The 17,568-nt window shown below is 47.3% G+C and overlaps 1 protein-coding gene across 7 annotated transcripts in view; it reads left to right on the forward strand.

Annotated features, from left to right (window-relative positions):
• Positions 1-9,829: 9,829 nt before the first annotated feature.
• Positions 9,830-17,568, forward strand: part of RAPGEF2 (Rap guanine nucleotide exchange factor 2) — a 135,165-nt gene continuing 127,426 nt past the window's right edge. For all 7 annotated transcript variants that reach the window (XM_088528096.1, XM_088528099.1, XM_088528097.1 and 4 more), the window contains exon 1: positions 9,830-9,956. In XM_088528096.1, coding sequence (XP_088384222.1) covers positions 9,888-9,956 — 69 coding nt within the window. In that variant the 5' untranslated portion in view covers positions 9,830-9,887. The remainder of the gene's footprint in view (positions 9,957-17,568) is intronic.

Genomic DNA, 17,568 nt, shown 5'->3' on the forward strand with positions numbered 1-17,568 from the left:
AGGAAGCCTAAAGACTTTATCCCTGCAGTGTCGTCTCCCCCTTCCCAAGGTTTGGCTCCGAGGAGCGCACCTCGTCCCTCACTACGCAGGGTTCTTCGCTGTGACAGTGAGCACGTCGGCACCAACGCAGGGCTGAACTTGCCTGGAAAAAGGCCTTGGAGATCCCAGGGGAGTTATTGCCTTATTGCAGAATAAAATAGCTGATCGTTTTTATGAAGGGGAACTCCGCTGTGAGTTATGCTCCAGCGAGCTCGGCGGCGCCGTCTCCTCGGCGGCCTCGCAGAGCACCTCGTGGCAGGAAGGCAGAGGAGTTACGGCAGGGCTCGGCCGGGGGGGACTGCAGCCACATGAATTATTGAGCGTGTTAGCAGTCCATGAATTGCGCTGCATTGATCTGCAGCAAGATAATGTGAATTAAAAGCTGCTTAAATATTTAATTCCAGTCTCTCTCTCTTTTTTTTTTCTTTCTCTCCTTTTTTTTTTTTTCTCTATGGCAGGAATTTGAATGAGGCAAAACATGAGTCATGCCTGGAATGAACTTTTCAGCAGAGACAGGCTATTAGGGTGAAAGGCACTATCTAAACGTAAATTGTGATTTATTATTGTGATTTATTAAAGGGGAAATCTCTCATGTAAACATTTTAATGGAGGACTGCAAAGCTTTCCAGCTGAAGTCCTCTAAGGATGTGATGATAGCTGGAGATTTTTTCGTTATCAGTTCGATCCCTGCACGTTTTGCTATGTTAAAGCTTGCTGCGTTTGAGGCAGTGCACAAGGTACAGCGGGGGGAAAAAGCCAGGAGGAAGAAGCCGTGCAGGAAGGGAAGGATGTGCAGGCTGAAGCTCCGTGTGTTTGGGCAGCCCTGCAGCAAGGTGCAGCTCGGGGGAAGCCAGGGGCTGCTCCAGACACCGGAGAGGCGCCAGGTGACCGAATTTCCTGATGATTCTGCACGGGGGCTCGTGACACTAGGGCCGGACTCAGGCACTCGGCTCCCTGCGCGTCAGCAACCCCGGCCTAAGCGCCCTTGGCAGGGAGATAAGTGCAACCGGGGGCATGGCTGCAGCGGGAGAGGGGCCCGATCTCGGCAGCACAAGCTCGAGCTCGAGCGCCCTCGCCCAGCCTGCTGCCCCCCTAATGCAAAGCAGACCCGCTCCGCGTGTGGAAATGTGCGTTATTGCAGCCCTTGGTGCGCGCAAGCTGGCGTCATCTTCAGCGAGGAGGCTCCTGCCTGCTGCCATTCCCTCCTTCCCTTTTGTCTCACTTCGCTTCTCCATGTACCAGGGAGTTGGGGTATTTGTCTCATTTTTTCTCACCCTTCACAAAAGCTGTCCTCTGCTTTACATGCACATTCCTCCCTTCGGAGCCGTTTTCCTGCACGGGCTCTTGGGGCTGGCCAGCTGCCAAACGGTAGGGTGAGCTGCATGAAAAAGCCTTGATCACTGACAGGCTGTCTTACAGTTTCTTTCTTGTGTTCAAGATGCAGATGGATGTTATTAGCTTTTTTTTTTTTAATAATTTGAATGTGCATGGCTTGTCCACATGCCTGGAATTAGTGCTCAATACTTATACGTTGCTTTTCATCCTCAAGTAAGCTGTAAAAGTGTGAGTCCTCAATGCCTTGCTGAGGTGGGTACGTGCGTTTTGTTACATGCTGTGTAACACAGGGCCATACGTTCATGACTTGGTCAAAGATGAGTCACACAGCAAACCTTGGAAAACAAGAAAATCTTTACACTTCTCTAAAGTTCTTCCGCTATGGTTTTCTGTCCGAAAATGGTAAGATTTCTCAGAGCAGAATATCTTCCCAGGTCAAGGAAGCGTGGCATCAAAAGTGAGATTGCATCTCTGACTGCAGTTAAACTAGATCAATTTGCAGCATTTCTAAAATTGATGAAGCCAAACTTCCTACTGCAGTGAGCTTCAATTAGTGTCGCAGAATGGGAGCTTAAGGACACCATCAGAAAGATTCAAGGTTGATACGGAGCGCTTGCCTCAAACCATGCTTCGGAAACAGGGGGAAATGATTTTAGGAGGAGTGAGGAAAATGCCTGTGCTCTCTGCTGAAAGGACAGAGCAGGAATCTATGGGGATTTTGTTTTGTTTTGTTTTTCCTGCTTTAACTCCATGATTATAATTAGATGAGTGACAGTAACAGCAAAAATCCCAATATGAGCTCAGTTCTTCTGCAAGTTCTTGCTATGCTGCATCTTCTTTTAGTGAGGGAGCTGAAATAAGCTGTGGCTGTGAAAGGCATCTTTATCCCGGCACGTTTTTGCCCAACTTTGACTGGCGTGGCTACGCTGGCGCGCTTCACCTTGCACAGAGCAGCCAACAGAGGCTTCGAGTGTCATCATGTGGCTGGGGCCAAGCTTGCCCTGCGAGATGGGGTTTCTAAAGCAGGTCAGTAAGGCCTTGGCAGGTATCGAATAGTCAGCATTAAGGGTCTTTGCATCCTCAGCGAGCGCCTGGGTGCGTTTAGGCAGCTGGGAGAAATTGGCTTCGAGGCCGGTAGTCACCTTAGCCCAGAAGGGAGCTGTAAATAAGGCTGAGGGATGGTGAGGCGCTCGTCCTGACTGAGCCACGAGCTTCAGCAGAGCAGAACAACAAGGACTTGCTTTGCAAATATACATCTACTTAATGTTTTCTGGGTAAGCAGCTTGAGAACAGGCTGTCTAGCTCGAGTCACACGAACTCTAAAGCTAGATAAGTTAAAGGAAGCATTTACTTTAATTCTGCTCTCTTCCCCATTTCCATTAAACTTTGTTTTTATGAAGATTCTTGGACTGTGCAAATAAATGTACAGCACAAAAAGAGGAACGGTGGAAAAAGCTGCATCTCAGGAAAGATTCTGAGAACTGATTTCTGAATTCTGTGGTGTGGTGCAGAGGCCCATCCTGTGCTGCAGGTTGTAGGAATGGAAGGCAAAAGAGGAATAAACCAGTCATGCTTGTTTTAACCTAGAAAGGGATCCCAGATTGTTTTGCAGGATAATTCTACACTTGTGTCTTGTTTCTTCCTTGCTGCTCTGGGAAAGGTGTCTGGCCCCAGGCATTGCTCTGGAGAAAAGGGAAATAAATGCTCTTTTCTGCTTTTTTTTCCTGACTGCTACGCAATGTTTCAGATGAAATTGTGGAAAGGATGAGCAGAGAAATTCATGAGAAGTATTCTATAGGAAATTACAACTGGAACAAGCTACAACATTTTTATGGGTTCCCCATCCACATCCTTTAAAGTCAACTAGCCTCTTTCACTTTATAATCATGTTAGTGAGTACATCTCAGACAGTCTAGCATGTTTTGTTGTAGTTTTCTAGGCCTTTTGAAGAGTTTCAAATGTCTCCTATGTTGAGATAGAAGACATTGCATGATTTGCAATGAGGCTATAAGTCTGTAGACCACCTGTGTGGCTTTGCTGAGAAAAAAAACTTGTGTCCTCATGGCAAAACCATTGGTGTTTCAGGCTCACAAATGCTTGGGATGTCTTCAGCACTTCCATCTCTCTTTAAAACACGTGAGAGGAAAGAGTTGCAAACGCTGTGGAATGAGTTCAGGGAACTGTTGGACCAGTCGTTTTCATGTGTTATCTCTCCCTCTATAGATTCACTTCCTGATTCCCCAGAAACCCTTGGAAGTGCCAGGTTTGGAGCTCCCACAAAGCGAAGTGCAGCTTGACTTGGACATGCACGGATCGTCTGAAGATCTAATCATGGTAAGAAAATACTTCCCCTAGATTCAACTCAACTAAAGATCTGTATCAGTGGTGCTACTCCCCCAAACATGTGATGTTACTGCTTGGAAGGCCTCTCTTTGCACTTGCAGCCTGTTAAGTATGTGCTGATATGTGTTTTTAATCAATTGCTTGACATTCCCTAGCTATCAACCTGCAGTCTGGCTCAGGGAACAGGAGCACCACTGAAAATGTACTAGAGATGAGGACAGGCTAACGTCTAGAGACACCTCACATCAAACTTCAGAATTCAAATATAACAAAAAATACCCATGCAAACACTTTTAAGCTCTGTAGCTTTGGGATTATTTTTGAAAAACTGGGAACCAGGGTAAACTTAACTAAAGATGAAATTTTCTGTTGTACTTCAGCTCCTTTCCTACATGGAAAGAAGAATCTAACTTCATACCTGAATGCAGAAATAACGCAAAGGCTTGAGGCAAAATCCTAAGCTATTTACATCAGCGGAATGAAGTTATACAGCCAACTTCAACCTGAGAGACTTATTTTAAAAGCTCAAGCATTGCTAGGAGGACACAGATGTCGCCACTGGATGAACAGGGGCAAAGATCATTTTGTTGTTTTTTATGCTCTCCTTCCCAGGGGCACTGGGAAGGTTTGGAGACCAAATGGGGCATACCCATCCTCTCTTGTCACCCTGTGAGAGATCCCAGCAGCTATGACAGGGATCAGAAGGAAGGAGCAGACCCTCAGTTGTTGTAAAGTGGCAGAATTTCGTTGACCTTATTAAAATGCATTGATTTCAATTGAATGAGGAGCTGGCCAACAATATGAAGGTAATTCAGAAGCAGAAGTGCTTAGTTCTGCTGCTGCCTTCCTCGCTTCAATGCTGATTTCACACAGGAAAGGGCTGCAATCCCCCCCTTCAGTTGAACTACGTCTGAAGTGTTTCAAGCCTTCCTGATCCCAAGGACTAAATATTTTTAGCTGCCTCCAGTCCAGCTGCTTTTGAGGAGTAGCAAAAATTAAATATGGATCCTCATGTTCATCATCACATAAGTATACAGGACTCTTATATCAGTCTGCCTGCAAGTTGTTTTCAGGTCTTTCAGTTCTTTAACAGTATGAAAAAGAGGAAAAATCCCAGTAAGCAACTTCCCTACGACGCAGTCTTTAGGAGTTCATGTGTCCTGTAAACGGTGCTTGTCCTTCGGAGGAGTCATGCAGTTTCCCCCGAGAAATTGCACGTTCTGTCCAGCTGTTCCGTGTTTCGCTCTCTTCCTCGCCTCCAAACGCATCCGCAGGGTCTCCGTGGCCGGCTGGAGAGCATCCGACTTGATGATCTCTAGAGGTCCCTTCCAACCTTCAGCATTCTATGATTCCACGACCATTTAGCTGACAGCCCTAGGAAGGACTGTCTTAAGGACAGGTCCAAGTACTAGGAATAATACTCTGTAAACTCCTGCTCCATGGCCAGCAGGGGTTCACCCGTGCAGCGCTGCTTAAGTCTGACAGTTCCTTCATGCTGTTATATTTTCCTATTAATTAAAGATTTATTGCTTCAACTTATTTTAATGTTGGAATTTGTCACTGTGTATTTGTAGCGAAGAAGCAGCTGGCAGTCCAAATGGAAACAACCACCCCACTCTATAATAAAGTTCCCCACAGAAAGAAAGCAGTATAAAGTCTTCATTTTCACTGCTGACATTACTGATGCTCACAGGTTCCATGGAAAATAAATGTGGCTTAACACAACCTTTTGAACCCAAATTGTTTGTTTTTTTAATGATCTTTCTGTTAGAACATTTCTGGACTATGGCTGCAATGACACACTGGGCAAGTTGTCATTAATTTGTCAGGAGTCAGCGGGACAAGTCTGTGTTAAGCTCAGGTTGCCTGGATAGCTTACCTCAGCTTTGATCTGTCTGGAATATGCTTTCCTGGGGTAAAATAGTCAGATTTGTCTCATTCCAGGTGCCAGATGGTTTCTGCCTGGAAAAATCAATGGAACATAAATTGATGGATTACAGCATCGCTGATTGGTAAGTTAAAAATAAATAAATAAATAACCCCCTTTTCTAGTTCTTACTGAGCTCTAATTTGGTTCTATCCATTTAAATCAGTACCCAGTGCTTGTCATATTATGATATAGGTGTGAATATACTTTGTCAGATTATGTATGCGTGGCATAAAGACATACACACCCACACATCCCCATATGCTTTGAACAGATCCAAGCGGTAACTGGAAGATGAGGAAGGCTGAGCAGCACAAACAGTCTCCACAATGGTTATTAATTGCAAAGCAATGGAATAAATTACGAAGGCTATTAGTAAGCAATTGGAATGTAAATGCTGTTCTAATAATTGTGGGTAGCATTGTATTAAAAGCAATTTGTGATGCAATATACTGTGTTAAAGTGAGCAGTGAAGAGCATTGATGAGCTCTATAGAAAATGATGATAAGAGCTGAAAGATGATGGGTGTGCAGCATGCAGGGATTCATTCCAAGAAACAGTTCTAGCACAAGCTAATTTAGCAGTGCAGTAAACAGTGTTTTGTAGCTCACTGAGAAAGGCAATATCTATAATAATGAATCAATATCTTATTACAGAAGTTTAATCCATAGCACAGAAATTGAATAATTATGAATATATTGATATTTTTTGAAATAGTATAGACTGAAGTTAAACACATTTTATATAACTGGACACTTTTTTTAAAAAAAAATCTGATTATACAGGGTGAAAATTAAGCAGTCATTACAGAATCCTCATACTGCAAATAATGTATTTGCAATGAAAGGTCTTAATAGCATATTTTATACCAAATTATTCTCATATTGTATTTCTATATGTTTCATTTTCCTGGAAGATTTTCACGTGTTTTATTTAACTTTCTGCACGATATATTTGATCATTTGACTATTATTTTGATCATTTGACTATCTACTTTTAATAACTGTGAGTTAATTTGCTTTAAAGACTGAGTCAGCTTTGAATAAATAGTAAAATGTCATGTAGTAATAACTGGCTTCCAGATCATTTTCCTTTTCCATTCTTCAGCACAATTATGTAATGTTGGGGTTATTTCAAGTGATTATTTCAAGCAATTCAATTACAATTATTTTGGAGAAAGTTGTATCTTTTCTTTTAAGAAGAAATACATTTTCTGGAGTGTGCTAACAATGGAGCAGGTGCTTGCTGGTGTGTGCTCAATGTCCCTCCAACTAAAGCAACCCTTATTGTGCTACACATCCCAATAATGACAAAAGATGCTATTTGACTATCTTGCTCTGTCAATTCTCCGTCAGAAAATCTCAGCATACCATTAGTGCAGTTAGTATGTTGCGGTGCATTCCTCTCCTTGCCCCAAACCAGGTTATGATATTTTACACAGCCTTTCAAGTACAGAAGGATCCTAAACGCCTGGAAGTCATTCCAGCGTTACTTCCACACTGGCTGTGGTAGCTGCACACTCGGAGGACCCCCACACTGCTGCAATCTGTGCTGCAGGGAAGGCAGCTGGAGCGCATCATCTACGACATTTCTGCTTCAAAACTCTTTTTTTTTTATCTCTCCATTCACTGCACTCTAAGGCCTTTTAGCACCACAGCTTCAAAACCATTAAAGCTAAGGTGTATTACCAGCCGCGCTCTCGGACTGTGTGGAAGTAGGTGAGACTGAAAACATTCTGCTCTTGATGCTGTTAAGCATGATAAAACACCCCAAATATTAGAAGCCACATTCTTGGAAATATTGCCAGCCAAAAAAAGAAGAAACTGAATGTAAAGGCTAATCCAGTTCAAAGGGGATATAGGCTCCCCTTGGTGGTGGCCTTAGTTGGACCTGAAATCATTCATGTTTGACTGCAAATCCAATGGAACGGCCGCTGTTCTGAAGGTCAGCGGAGGAGCGTGCGCCAGCTGGACGCCTCGGTTCTCCTTCGCTTTCTGGCTGCATGGGGAATTATGAAAGTGACTTTTTATGATTGCTGAGAAGGTGCCAGGAGAGCCGTGTAAAACTTAACTACTGCTGCGAAGGCTGGGCCTAGGAAAAGCCCTGTGTTTGTAAAGCCTCTAAAGTACTTTGAAAAGAGTAGGGCTTAATTATAGTTATCCAAAGGGATAGTATGTTGCAGTGCCATACGTTGAGATGGGTCTTTTTCATACTCCTGAATGCAGCAATGCAGTCTCTATCGTGCTTGGTTAGCTCATGATTTTCCGGTGTAATATGAGGTAGGAAACCTATGTAACATGATAACATGACCAGTTCAGAGAAAATGAAAATCAGGTAGTATAATGCACAACAAGAAGTAGCCATAAGGCAACTGCAAAATGAATGGCAGATCGTGATAGCTGAGTTTATTCTAAAATGTATTGATCTCCTGTTAAACTTAGAAAATAAGAAAGATGGATTGAGACTAGCTGAATGTGAAAGTTGAAACACTGACACTGTAAATTTCATTTTATTGACTATTTTCATGAAAATTAGTTTTCTTGGGGACAAACAGATGTGTTTTTAATACTGTCACTTCGTCACTTGACAATTGTTTACTGTTGTTTTCTGTTCAGGTATAATCTAATATTGACAAGAAAAAGCAAGGTAAAAGATTTACATCTCAACTAATATGTTGTTTAAAGGCACTGAATTGTAAGGCGAAAAGAGTTATTGTTAAATATTATTGAGAAATTGGTGAATGTGTCTATGTATAGCTCTCCAGCTCTCACTTGTTCCTGTCTCCAGTAATCTGCCTTACTTTGCCATCCCTCTGTAAGCACTAAGACCTGCTGTGCTGATGAAATGATCGTCGCCAAAAACGAAACCCAACAGCTGAAATTAAACAGCGTGGTGACTCACAGATACTGCCTTAGCAGATAACACAACAGAAATGAATTGGAGCGAAACACTTCACCCGGTGTTGCTGAAGCAAATAGGTCTGAAATTAAGGATAATTGCATATTCAAATAGAGTGGGTAGCTCTGTTTTGATCTAGAGATAGGAACGTGTCAAGCAAGCTCCCGGCTCTGCAGCGGGAGCGCAGGAGTGCCCGGCAGGGATTCGGGAAGCGCCCGGCGCAGCATTCCTCGCATTCCTGCGGCACCCGCGGCGCGCGCGCGCCCCACAAAAAAAGAAAACCCGAACGCTCTGGGTCGGTAAATTGATTTTGAAGAAAAGCTGCCATTTACATATTGCTGTAGGCTCGATTAACTTGAAATGATGCTCTGCGGTGACGAGTGCGAGATGGATATAAAACTGTTATTCCGGGGGTAAAGGACGTGGCGTTATCAGTTCAAAAAAAAGAAAATTGACCTCCTTATATTGCTGGTGCTGGTTTCCATGTTTTGGGCAGACTTCTCAGTATTGGCTGCAAAAATTTTGCTGGCGCACAGAGGATTACCCGGTTATCTCCGTTAATGAGCCATATGCAGCAATTCAAGGGCTTTAGCAGATTACAGGCTGCGGGCAGAGCCTCTTGGGCAGCCGCCTGTGCCCCCAAGCGCAGGGCAAAGACGGCCTCTCTGGAGGCCAGGAGCATCCAAAGGAGGGAAAACGCGATCCCAAGTAACCACACAACCAAATGGCTCCTTTCTGAGGAGCGCGGCGTGCGAAGCGGTGGCCGTGGTGGCCGGGGCAGCGTGGGGCTCCCATGGGCAAACCCTGCTCAGCCAACGAGCGCGGGCCAGCCGTGTCCTCCCGGACCCTCGTGGTGACGGAGGGGAAGGCAAACGCTGGCGGGAGCTCCCGAAACGGCGCTTCGTTTGGCGTTTTGCGCCTCGTTTTGCTCCATTTTGCTCTGGCCGCGCTCCCCTTGCAGCGCCGTGGGAGCGCTGGGGGAGAGCTGGAAACTCACGAAACCGCCCCGAAAGTCACGGAAATGGCCGGAGCGGAAAAAAAATAGAAAGGAAACAACAAAAAAAAAGCCCAACGCGGACGAAAGCCCCGTCGGGAAGGCGCGGAGCGGAGCGCGGCCCCGCCGCCTCCTCAACCGGGCGGCGGCGCTGCTGAGGCCTGGCCCGCGCCGCCCGCCCCGCTCCCGCCCTCCGTCCCGCCCTCCGTCCCTCCGCGGGCCGCGCAGCCCCGGCGGCGGCGGCAGGAGCGGCAGGAGCGGCAGGAGCGGCGGCGGCGGCGGCGGCGGCAGCAGCGCCAGGCCGCGCCCGCGCCTCCCGCCCCGCGGGCAGCGGCGGCGGGAGCGGCCGCCATGGCGTCCTACGTGGATAACAGCTTCCGCCAGGCCGTCATGAAGAACCCGGCGGAGCGCGGCGCGCAGGTACTGCCCCGGCTCGGCTCGGCACGGCACGGCCCGGCTCGGCACGGCCCGCCCCGCCGTCCGGCCCGGCCCGCGCTGCTTCCGCGGCGGGGGGCGCCCCTGCGCCCGCGCAGCCCTCAGCCTTCCGGCCGAAGCGGCAGCAACAACGCGCATACATTACATATATATATTTATATATATATATATGAATAAATGTGTGCGTCTCGAGTTGCTGCTGCGGCGCTGGGGTCCGCGGCCGCCCCGCCGCTCGCCCGCTCCTCCCCGCGGAACTTGGGGCCTGGCGGAGGCTCCGCGTGCCCGTTTTTTACTTTATTTCATCCCTTCCTGTGCGTTGGAGCTGCTGTTGCTGCTTGTTCGGGCGCTTTCGGCCGCTTCGTGCCGTTTTTGGGGGGCTTTTGCGCTGTTTTGGGAGCGGGGGGTGAGGGGGGAAGCGTCGCCCTGCGGCCCGCGCCATCCCGGCTGCGTCACGGAGCCGGGGTTATTTTTATCCGGGCGCTCATGGAATAAGTGTGAGAAAATAGGAGCTCCCGTGGAAAAAGGGGAAAATCCCCGGGCCGCCGGGGTGCTGTGCTTAGCGTGCGTTCGCTCCTCATCTTCCTCTTTTTGTTTTGTGCCTCTTTCCTCTTCCTTCCTTTCTGCCTCCCCCTTTTTTTAACTTCTTGGGAATGTGTTTTCCTGGTGCGGATGCCGATCCCCTGTCCTTGTTTGACCTTTCTTTCCCCGAATGCCCCCCTGCTGGAGCCGGCCCTTTGGGTGGGATGCGACCCCCCGGGTGCCGGCCTGGGGATGCGGGACGCTGCGGATGTGGGACGCTCGGGAAGCACCAGGGCAAGGACGCGGCTCGCTTGGCCTCGCTGAGTTAGGTTAGGAGCTGGGGAGGGAGAAAGAGAGAGAAGTAATGCGGTAAAAAGAGGTTGGGAAGGGGAAATATGTTCATGGCATCCGTGCCAGCGCAGGACGGAGTGGGAAGGAGATCCGCGCTCGCAGCGGGAGCTGCTTCGTGATGGTTTAGGGCTATTCCAGGCTCGCTCCTCCCGGTGTGAGGACGTTTCCACGCTGCTGTTTTGCCCTGCGTTGAGCACGATGACCCCACGGGCGGCTCAGGTGGGAGCAGCGGGACCGTGCGCGGCTCTCGCCTGCGCAGCCTCCATAGCCACCCAGCGTGATAAGAATTGTTATTGCAAAGAACAAATTTAGCTACTTCCAGAGCGATCCACAGTGAATTGTTTCGGGAAACCCTCAGCTTCGTGTGTCTCTGTGTCCTTTTTGTGAATTGCGGCGCCGCTGCCCCTTGGCTGAGGAACCCGGGACGTACGCGGAGCTGCGGCGCTTCCCACCGCGCGCCCTGCGCCGGGCGGCTCTTGTACAACGCGGCCCTGCCCTTTAATTGCTTTATTAAACTGTTCCCCTTCTCTTTGAAGGCTTTAACTAGGAAGGTAATTTAACTTCTTTGGGGAATCTAGCATCTAAATGTTCATAAATTACAAATGGTTTTATGCCCTTGAGCTGTGTATAATAGTAATCTATTTTTTTTTCTCCCCCAAGCCTCTTTTTATATGAACTCTTTAGCTTAAAGCCTTTTCAAAACAGCTGATTTGCTTCAGAGGTCAGATTGGAAAGCGTGCAGCTTTATACCCGTGCATCTAACACAAAAAAATAGGCCGGGTTTTGTCTGCAAGTAGAAGAAACGCTCCGAACCCTGAACTTTATCATAACAACTCACTTGCATGGTATGTTACACGAATAACTCGAAACTGCACATACTGGTTCACTGTTTTCGTGCCAGGCAATGACGTCGGAGGGAAGACTTTTTTTTTTCTCTCTTTTTTTGAATATATTCCTTGGTTTGCTGCTGGTGCGTCACTTAATGCCAGAGCACATCTAAACAGGATGCTACTGTTTGGCACACAGCCCCTTCTCAAGCACGCGGGAGAAGCGGCGTTCGCTTATCGGAGGTACCTGTGCCTTTTCCAAATAAACTTCCAGCTCCTTCTCCAGCGGTGGCGTTTGGAACTTGCATGCGCTGGTAGCCTGGTCGTGGGCAGCCTTTCGAGATAAGGCAGGAAAACACACTTATTTCCTGATCTCGGGGATCTGCTGGCAAGTGAATGTAAAGCAGTCTAGCTTAGTGTGATCGTAGAAAATAAGTGCGAGTCTCGAGGCTGAAAGCTTACAGTTATCTTAAATTTCAGATTTGGTTTTTGTGTGTGCGTCAAGTTTAGAGAAGGCTAAAATTAACTTTTTCAAAGTGCTTATTTGATATTTCTTGGGAGCTGGGGAAGAAAATAAGATTTTTCTTAGGTTTCGGTGAATGTAGCGTTCATGTTTCTTCGCTGCCAACACGCTGCCGTGTTGCCATCTGTTTCACAGCAGTATTTAAAGCCGAGCTTATCCCCCTGCCAAGCTGCTAAGCGCCGCGGTGTGTCGGGAGCTGGGCCTGTTCCTGTGCCGGGCCTGGGGCCTTGGGGGAGGCTTGGTGAAGAAGGGCAGTCGCATGGTCGTGGTCCCCACGCGTTGCTCTTGGTTGGCTTGAAGCTCAAGTTGACATCATGAAGGCCGCTGTAGCTCTCGTTGGTTTGAGGAAAACGAGCAGAAACCCTCAGAACCCTCCAGACATTGCAGGATTTTGGAAATACGCTATTTAATGTCCTTAGAAAATGAGCTTGTCTGGTGACTTGTTAAGGAAGGGTCAAGCAGTGCTTCTTGGGCTGCATATCCCTTGGGCTATAACTGTGTGGGAGAGGTGTAGATAAAATAGAGGTGGTTATAATGGACAGATGCACCTTTGGCCTGAGAGGCTTTTCCTGCCATGCTTCAGCATTTCACTCATAGATTAAAAACTAAAGTAACTATTTGGAAGAAGTGAGGTGTTTAATTGACAAAACAAGTGATATGTTTGTTTAGTATAGAGAGGAGGAAAATGCAGACTTTCTATGAAGTAAATATGTGTATATATATATATGTATATTTACTCTTGATATCTTTTTATGATCTAGTATTGCCGAGCAGCCTAATTTTATCCCATACAGGCTTACACGTGTAAATATGTCTTTGTGTGCCTGGTAGCTAAGCCTGAAAATCCCCACGTAGCTCAAATTCTTCCTTGCGACTCGCTAATCTCACACTGTCAAAAAGCTCTGGAGCGAGAGATTCAGAACCTCCTCTATGAATTGTCACGCGGTTCCTAAAACTTACACATGTCCTGCCCCGAGTTTCTTGGTGTTGTATGGAAAGGAGGCAGGAAAGACTTGGGTTTGTGCTCCAAGGAGGGCGCTTTGCTGCTGGGAGCGTCGGCTCGTGGCTTTCCTGGGGCTTTTGAAGTCTCTTTGCTTATGCAAATCATTAACGAGTGTTAGATCCGCTCTCATGAATTACTGATTGGGTTTTGATAGCTTTTTTTTCTTTCCAAAATACCTTTCTAAACAAAAATGCGACCTTCCAACTGGTGGGGTGTTTCAAGAGTAACCGTTCCGAACAGTCATTGTAAGAACACCGACTTCCTCACTGAGGGAATTCTGCTTTTTTTTCCCTCCCCCCTCCCTCTACGTCCTCATGAGAAAATACATCTTGGCCCGTCCTTTGGGAACTTTCCCACAGGAGGAGCTCTCATTTTTGCGGGGTATTGTTTGGGGATTCAAAAGGAGCGCTGCCCGAAAGACGGGCCCACAAAGATTCTTTGTGCGGGGCGGCCGCTGCTCTGGGTTCAATGTGCTGGGGATGGTTTGCAGGAGACCTCGTGCCTTAATAAGGCTGGTGGTGCCAGTGGCCACTGGAAGGGCCGTTTCTCCTCTGCTGAAGCTGCTTTTGCAGGAGAAGGGTCTGTGCATTCCTGTGTGCATCTCTGTTTTTTGCCTGAGAAGTTATTTGATACTTCAGTTTTTCAGCAGTACAAAAGATTCTTGCTAACAGTGTAATAATGAGCAGTATGTGTATCATTACCCAGTTAAAACAGTGAAGGAATAAAAATAGTGTATGTCTATTTTATGCTCTTGGAGAATAAAAGAGCATGAGTTTACGTTTCATCTCTGATACAACCAAATTCCTCAGATTTTTATCAGTGCTTCTCTAGTTAGGAAGATTTTCCCCGTTTTTTGGCCTTATTTGTAGGTACTCTGGTAATCAAACGCTTCAAATGATGTAGTAGAAATGCATCTAATACCAGTGTGAAGTATCTAGGAAAGTGCATTAAGTTTCATGGGAGACATGCGGGTCAGGCGCTTACTAGGCTGTTTGTTTCTGTTTATGTCCTTTTTTGTTTCTTAAATAAAAAAAGAAAATAAACTTGGCTTAATAAGCAAAGAGAGTTTGTGAATGGGAAGATATATCCTGCTTCCCACAGGCTGATGTGCATATATTTTAGAGGCTTCTTTTTAAATTTCAGCTTGCATTTGCAGTTCTGCTGTATTTTTAAGAACGCTTTACCTCCCACCTTTATTTTTACTTTTTCTGTAGTGGGAAAAATCATGACACAGCTTTCCTCCGTTGAAATTAATCATTTATTTGGACTTCTGGTTGTATTAACCAAAGAATAAATAAAAAAGTTACGGGGATTATATCGCAGCGAGGATGTGGTTTGTAAGCAGATGATGGAAGAACAGCACCACCAATACAGCTGCAAGAAGCTTCTGCTCGTGACTTGTTAAAACAGAAGGATTTTTTTTTTTTTTAACAATATATCATTGTATCTTTCTATCAGCAGAACTTGTTTAGGAGCCTTGTTTCCCATGCGGGTGCTTTCTGCAGCCTCGTTTGTGCTGGCCCAAGTGTTTGTGTGGCTGCGGCGCAAACAGGATAAGTGATAGGATCTCGCTAGCAAAACAAGAGAGAAACGAGTGACTTTGGGAGCGCGTCCTGCTGCTTCCCAAGGCCCGGGTGACTCGGTAGCCCGGGCTGGTGCAGCTGGAGGTGCGAGGCTGGCCCTGGGCAGGAGTTTGTGGACACGCATGGGGCCTCTGCAGCAGCCGGCAGCACTGGTCCATCCTCAGCCACCTTCCTGAGGTATAAAAAGAACAAGCTGGGTGGAATATTACAAACTATTATTTATTCTGGACGCGTTTCCTAAAATGAGACGAGCATGACACGTGAGACATGCAGCGCGGTTCTTCTTGAGAGCCTTCTGTTTTGGTTTGCTGTTTGAGGGATTAGCCTCGGAGGAAGCTTTCGTAATGAGTCGCTCGTTCCAATGTGGTTTTGGTTAAAATCCAGCGCCGGTAAGAGCAGTAGCACTCGTCTGGCATGAAATGGATTGGGTGGCCAAGGCCTCGTGCGCTTCTGCACGTGCAATCGCCAACCTCTTCCGTATCTGCACGGTTGCGTTTTGGAAGCTGGAAGTGGATTCTGGTGCTCTGGTTTCGTCGGGGCAAGCAGGAGGTGAAGCATCGCCTTGGTACGCCAATTCCGTGACGTGCAAACGCTCCCACGTGTTATCTGCTATCTATTAGGACATAGCTGTGCTGGGCGCCCCGTGATGGTTTTGTTTTGGCTCGGGGATAGGGCCCTGCTCAGCCTTGCTGGGAGCCCCACGGCCTTCCGAGCAGCTTTCCCAAGACCCCTCGCCGTGCTAAATCCAGTTGTGTTTGTGCTCATTGCCGGTTTGAGCAGCTCAGTGCATTTTGACTATTGTAACCAAAAGAAATATTGGACTATCCAGCATCAAAATGTAGCCACGTAGCTACTATGCTGTAAGTGAAATGGAGAGCGTTGGCCATGCTCATTTCTTTGTATCTCTTGGGTGCCAGGAACGTCCTCCTCGACCGGTGCAGGCACAAATCACTTGGATTATTTTTACCAATTCTGGTAGCTTGTTCTGGTTGTGGAGGTGGCATAGCTGTGGTAATAAAATAATAATAAAAAAGCAATTTCATTTGTGTAGCTGTGTCAGTGTTTGGAAGCCATAATATTTTACTGTATTTGCGTATGATGATACTTAGTGTCGAAGTAGCTTAAAGTAAACAACTATAAATTAAAACAAATTGGTTATGTTGTTATATCATCCAGGAAGAGCAGGCTCTGCCGCGAATGAGAGGATGTTGTAAAAATTATCGCTAGATTTTGTGCTGGGTGATTAGAGAAGTGATTAGGTTGGAGAACCTGCCTGTGCCTGGCCCTGGTGGTTGTGCTCTGGAATCAGAGTCCACAAAAGCATTCAAAAACTGAAAAAAAAACAGCTCAGCCCTTTTTATGGGAGATTTGCAGAGCTGTGGTGCTGCTTGGGAGGGAAGCGTTGAGAGGAAGGCAGGTGCTGGGCACTGCTGACGGGTTCGGGTACGTGTGGCCAAGATGTTTTGTGGTGTTGGGCTATTTTTACCTCGTCACAAGGTCGTTGTGAGGAGAGCTGCTCAAAGCTCAAGAACTAATGTAGTCCCTCTTGGTAGAGGATGTGATTTCCAGTCAGGAGAGGCCAAAGCTTGGGAGCTTCTCCAGCGAGAGCAGCGAGGCCCTCGTTGCAGAAGCCGTGGAAGGGCCGTGCAAGGTTAGCGCAGCTCCTGGGGGGAGCGGTGATGACCCGAGCGGGCTTGTGCTGGCCCCGTTGTGGCCACAGGAACCAGGTGCACCTTGAGGAAACCCCCAGAGAGGGCAGCAGAGGTGACGAGCAACCAAGGCGAGTGGCTTTAGGCCTTCACGAGGGCCTGTGGGGCTCGCGCTGAGTGGAGTTTCCTGCTGGCTGCAGCACCTGGTGCCCGCACGTCCAGGTGGCACCGGCCTCGCTGGTGTCCGTGCCGTGTTCGTGAACTGCCCGGGTGACCCGCGTGAGGACCAAAGGCCATGGCACGCAGGGCCTGGAAGCACAAGCGGCTGCTTGGGAACCAGGGAGTCGGGTTTCCAGCCTCCTCCTGCTCTGCTGAAAGCTGCTAATTACGCTCATTAGTGCTCCTGCCCTGCTCGCCCTCGCGGTGCCACCGTGCCATGGCAGCGCGGCTCCGGCTCCACGGCCGAACGTCCTGTAGGGAAGCACCGGCCTGGGAACGACGGGGTTGTTCCTGTGTGGAAAAGGAGCATCTTTGCCCCCTGCAGTCCCTTGGGTCACCAGCTCTTTCTGTGTTCCCGGCTCCTACTTGTCTGTGCTGGGTGTTATTGACGGGAGCTGCTCTCGGGCTGGTAAAACCGGGTTATTTCAGGGAAGTCGAGAGGTGCGTCCCTGTGGGCTGGACACGAAGCAGCTCCGAGGCAGGAGGGCAAGATGTGCAGGGACATCCCCGCTGTCCCGTTACCTTGAGCTCCGACTTCTTCCTCTATAACCCGTATCGTTGTTAGCGACGGTTGGGTTTTTCTTCTTTCTATTTATTTATATTTTGCGCCTTTTAGTGTTTTTCTTAGGAGAGCAGTCAGAAAGATGGAGGTGGCTTTGGCTAACCTTTTCCAGATGTTAAAGAGGAATTTTAACTCAGAAATTATTTACAATTTGCAGCACTGTACATATCATATGAGTAATCTTTTACTCTTTAAAAAAAAAAAAAAAGTACAAATATCCCCAGTGTGTCATTGTCTGACCTGGCATATTTCAAATGTTTCACTTAATTGGATTGCTAAAGTAGTAGCTTTTAAGGTATTTTTGGTATTTGTACACAGTTCTTGAGTATCTGGGTATGAATTAATATTTTATGCAAACTTA

This window comes from Tinamus guttatus, unplaced genomic scaffold (assembly GCF_059628265.1).
Source record: "Tinamus guttatus ecotype Peru unplaced genomic scaffold, ASM5962826v1 Tinamus_guttatus_pri_ptg000301l, whole genome shotgun sequence".
NCBI lineage: Eukaryota > Metazoa > Chordata > Aves > Tinamiformes > Tinamidae > Tinamus > Tinamus guttatus.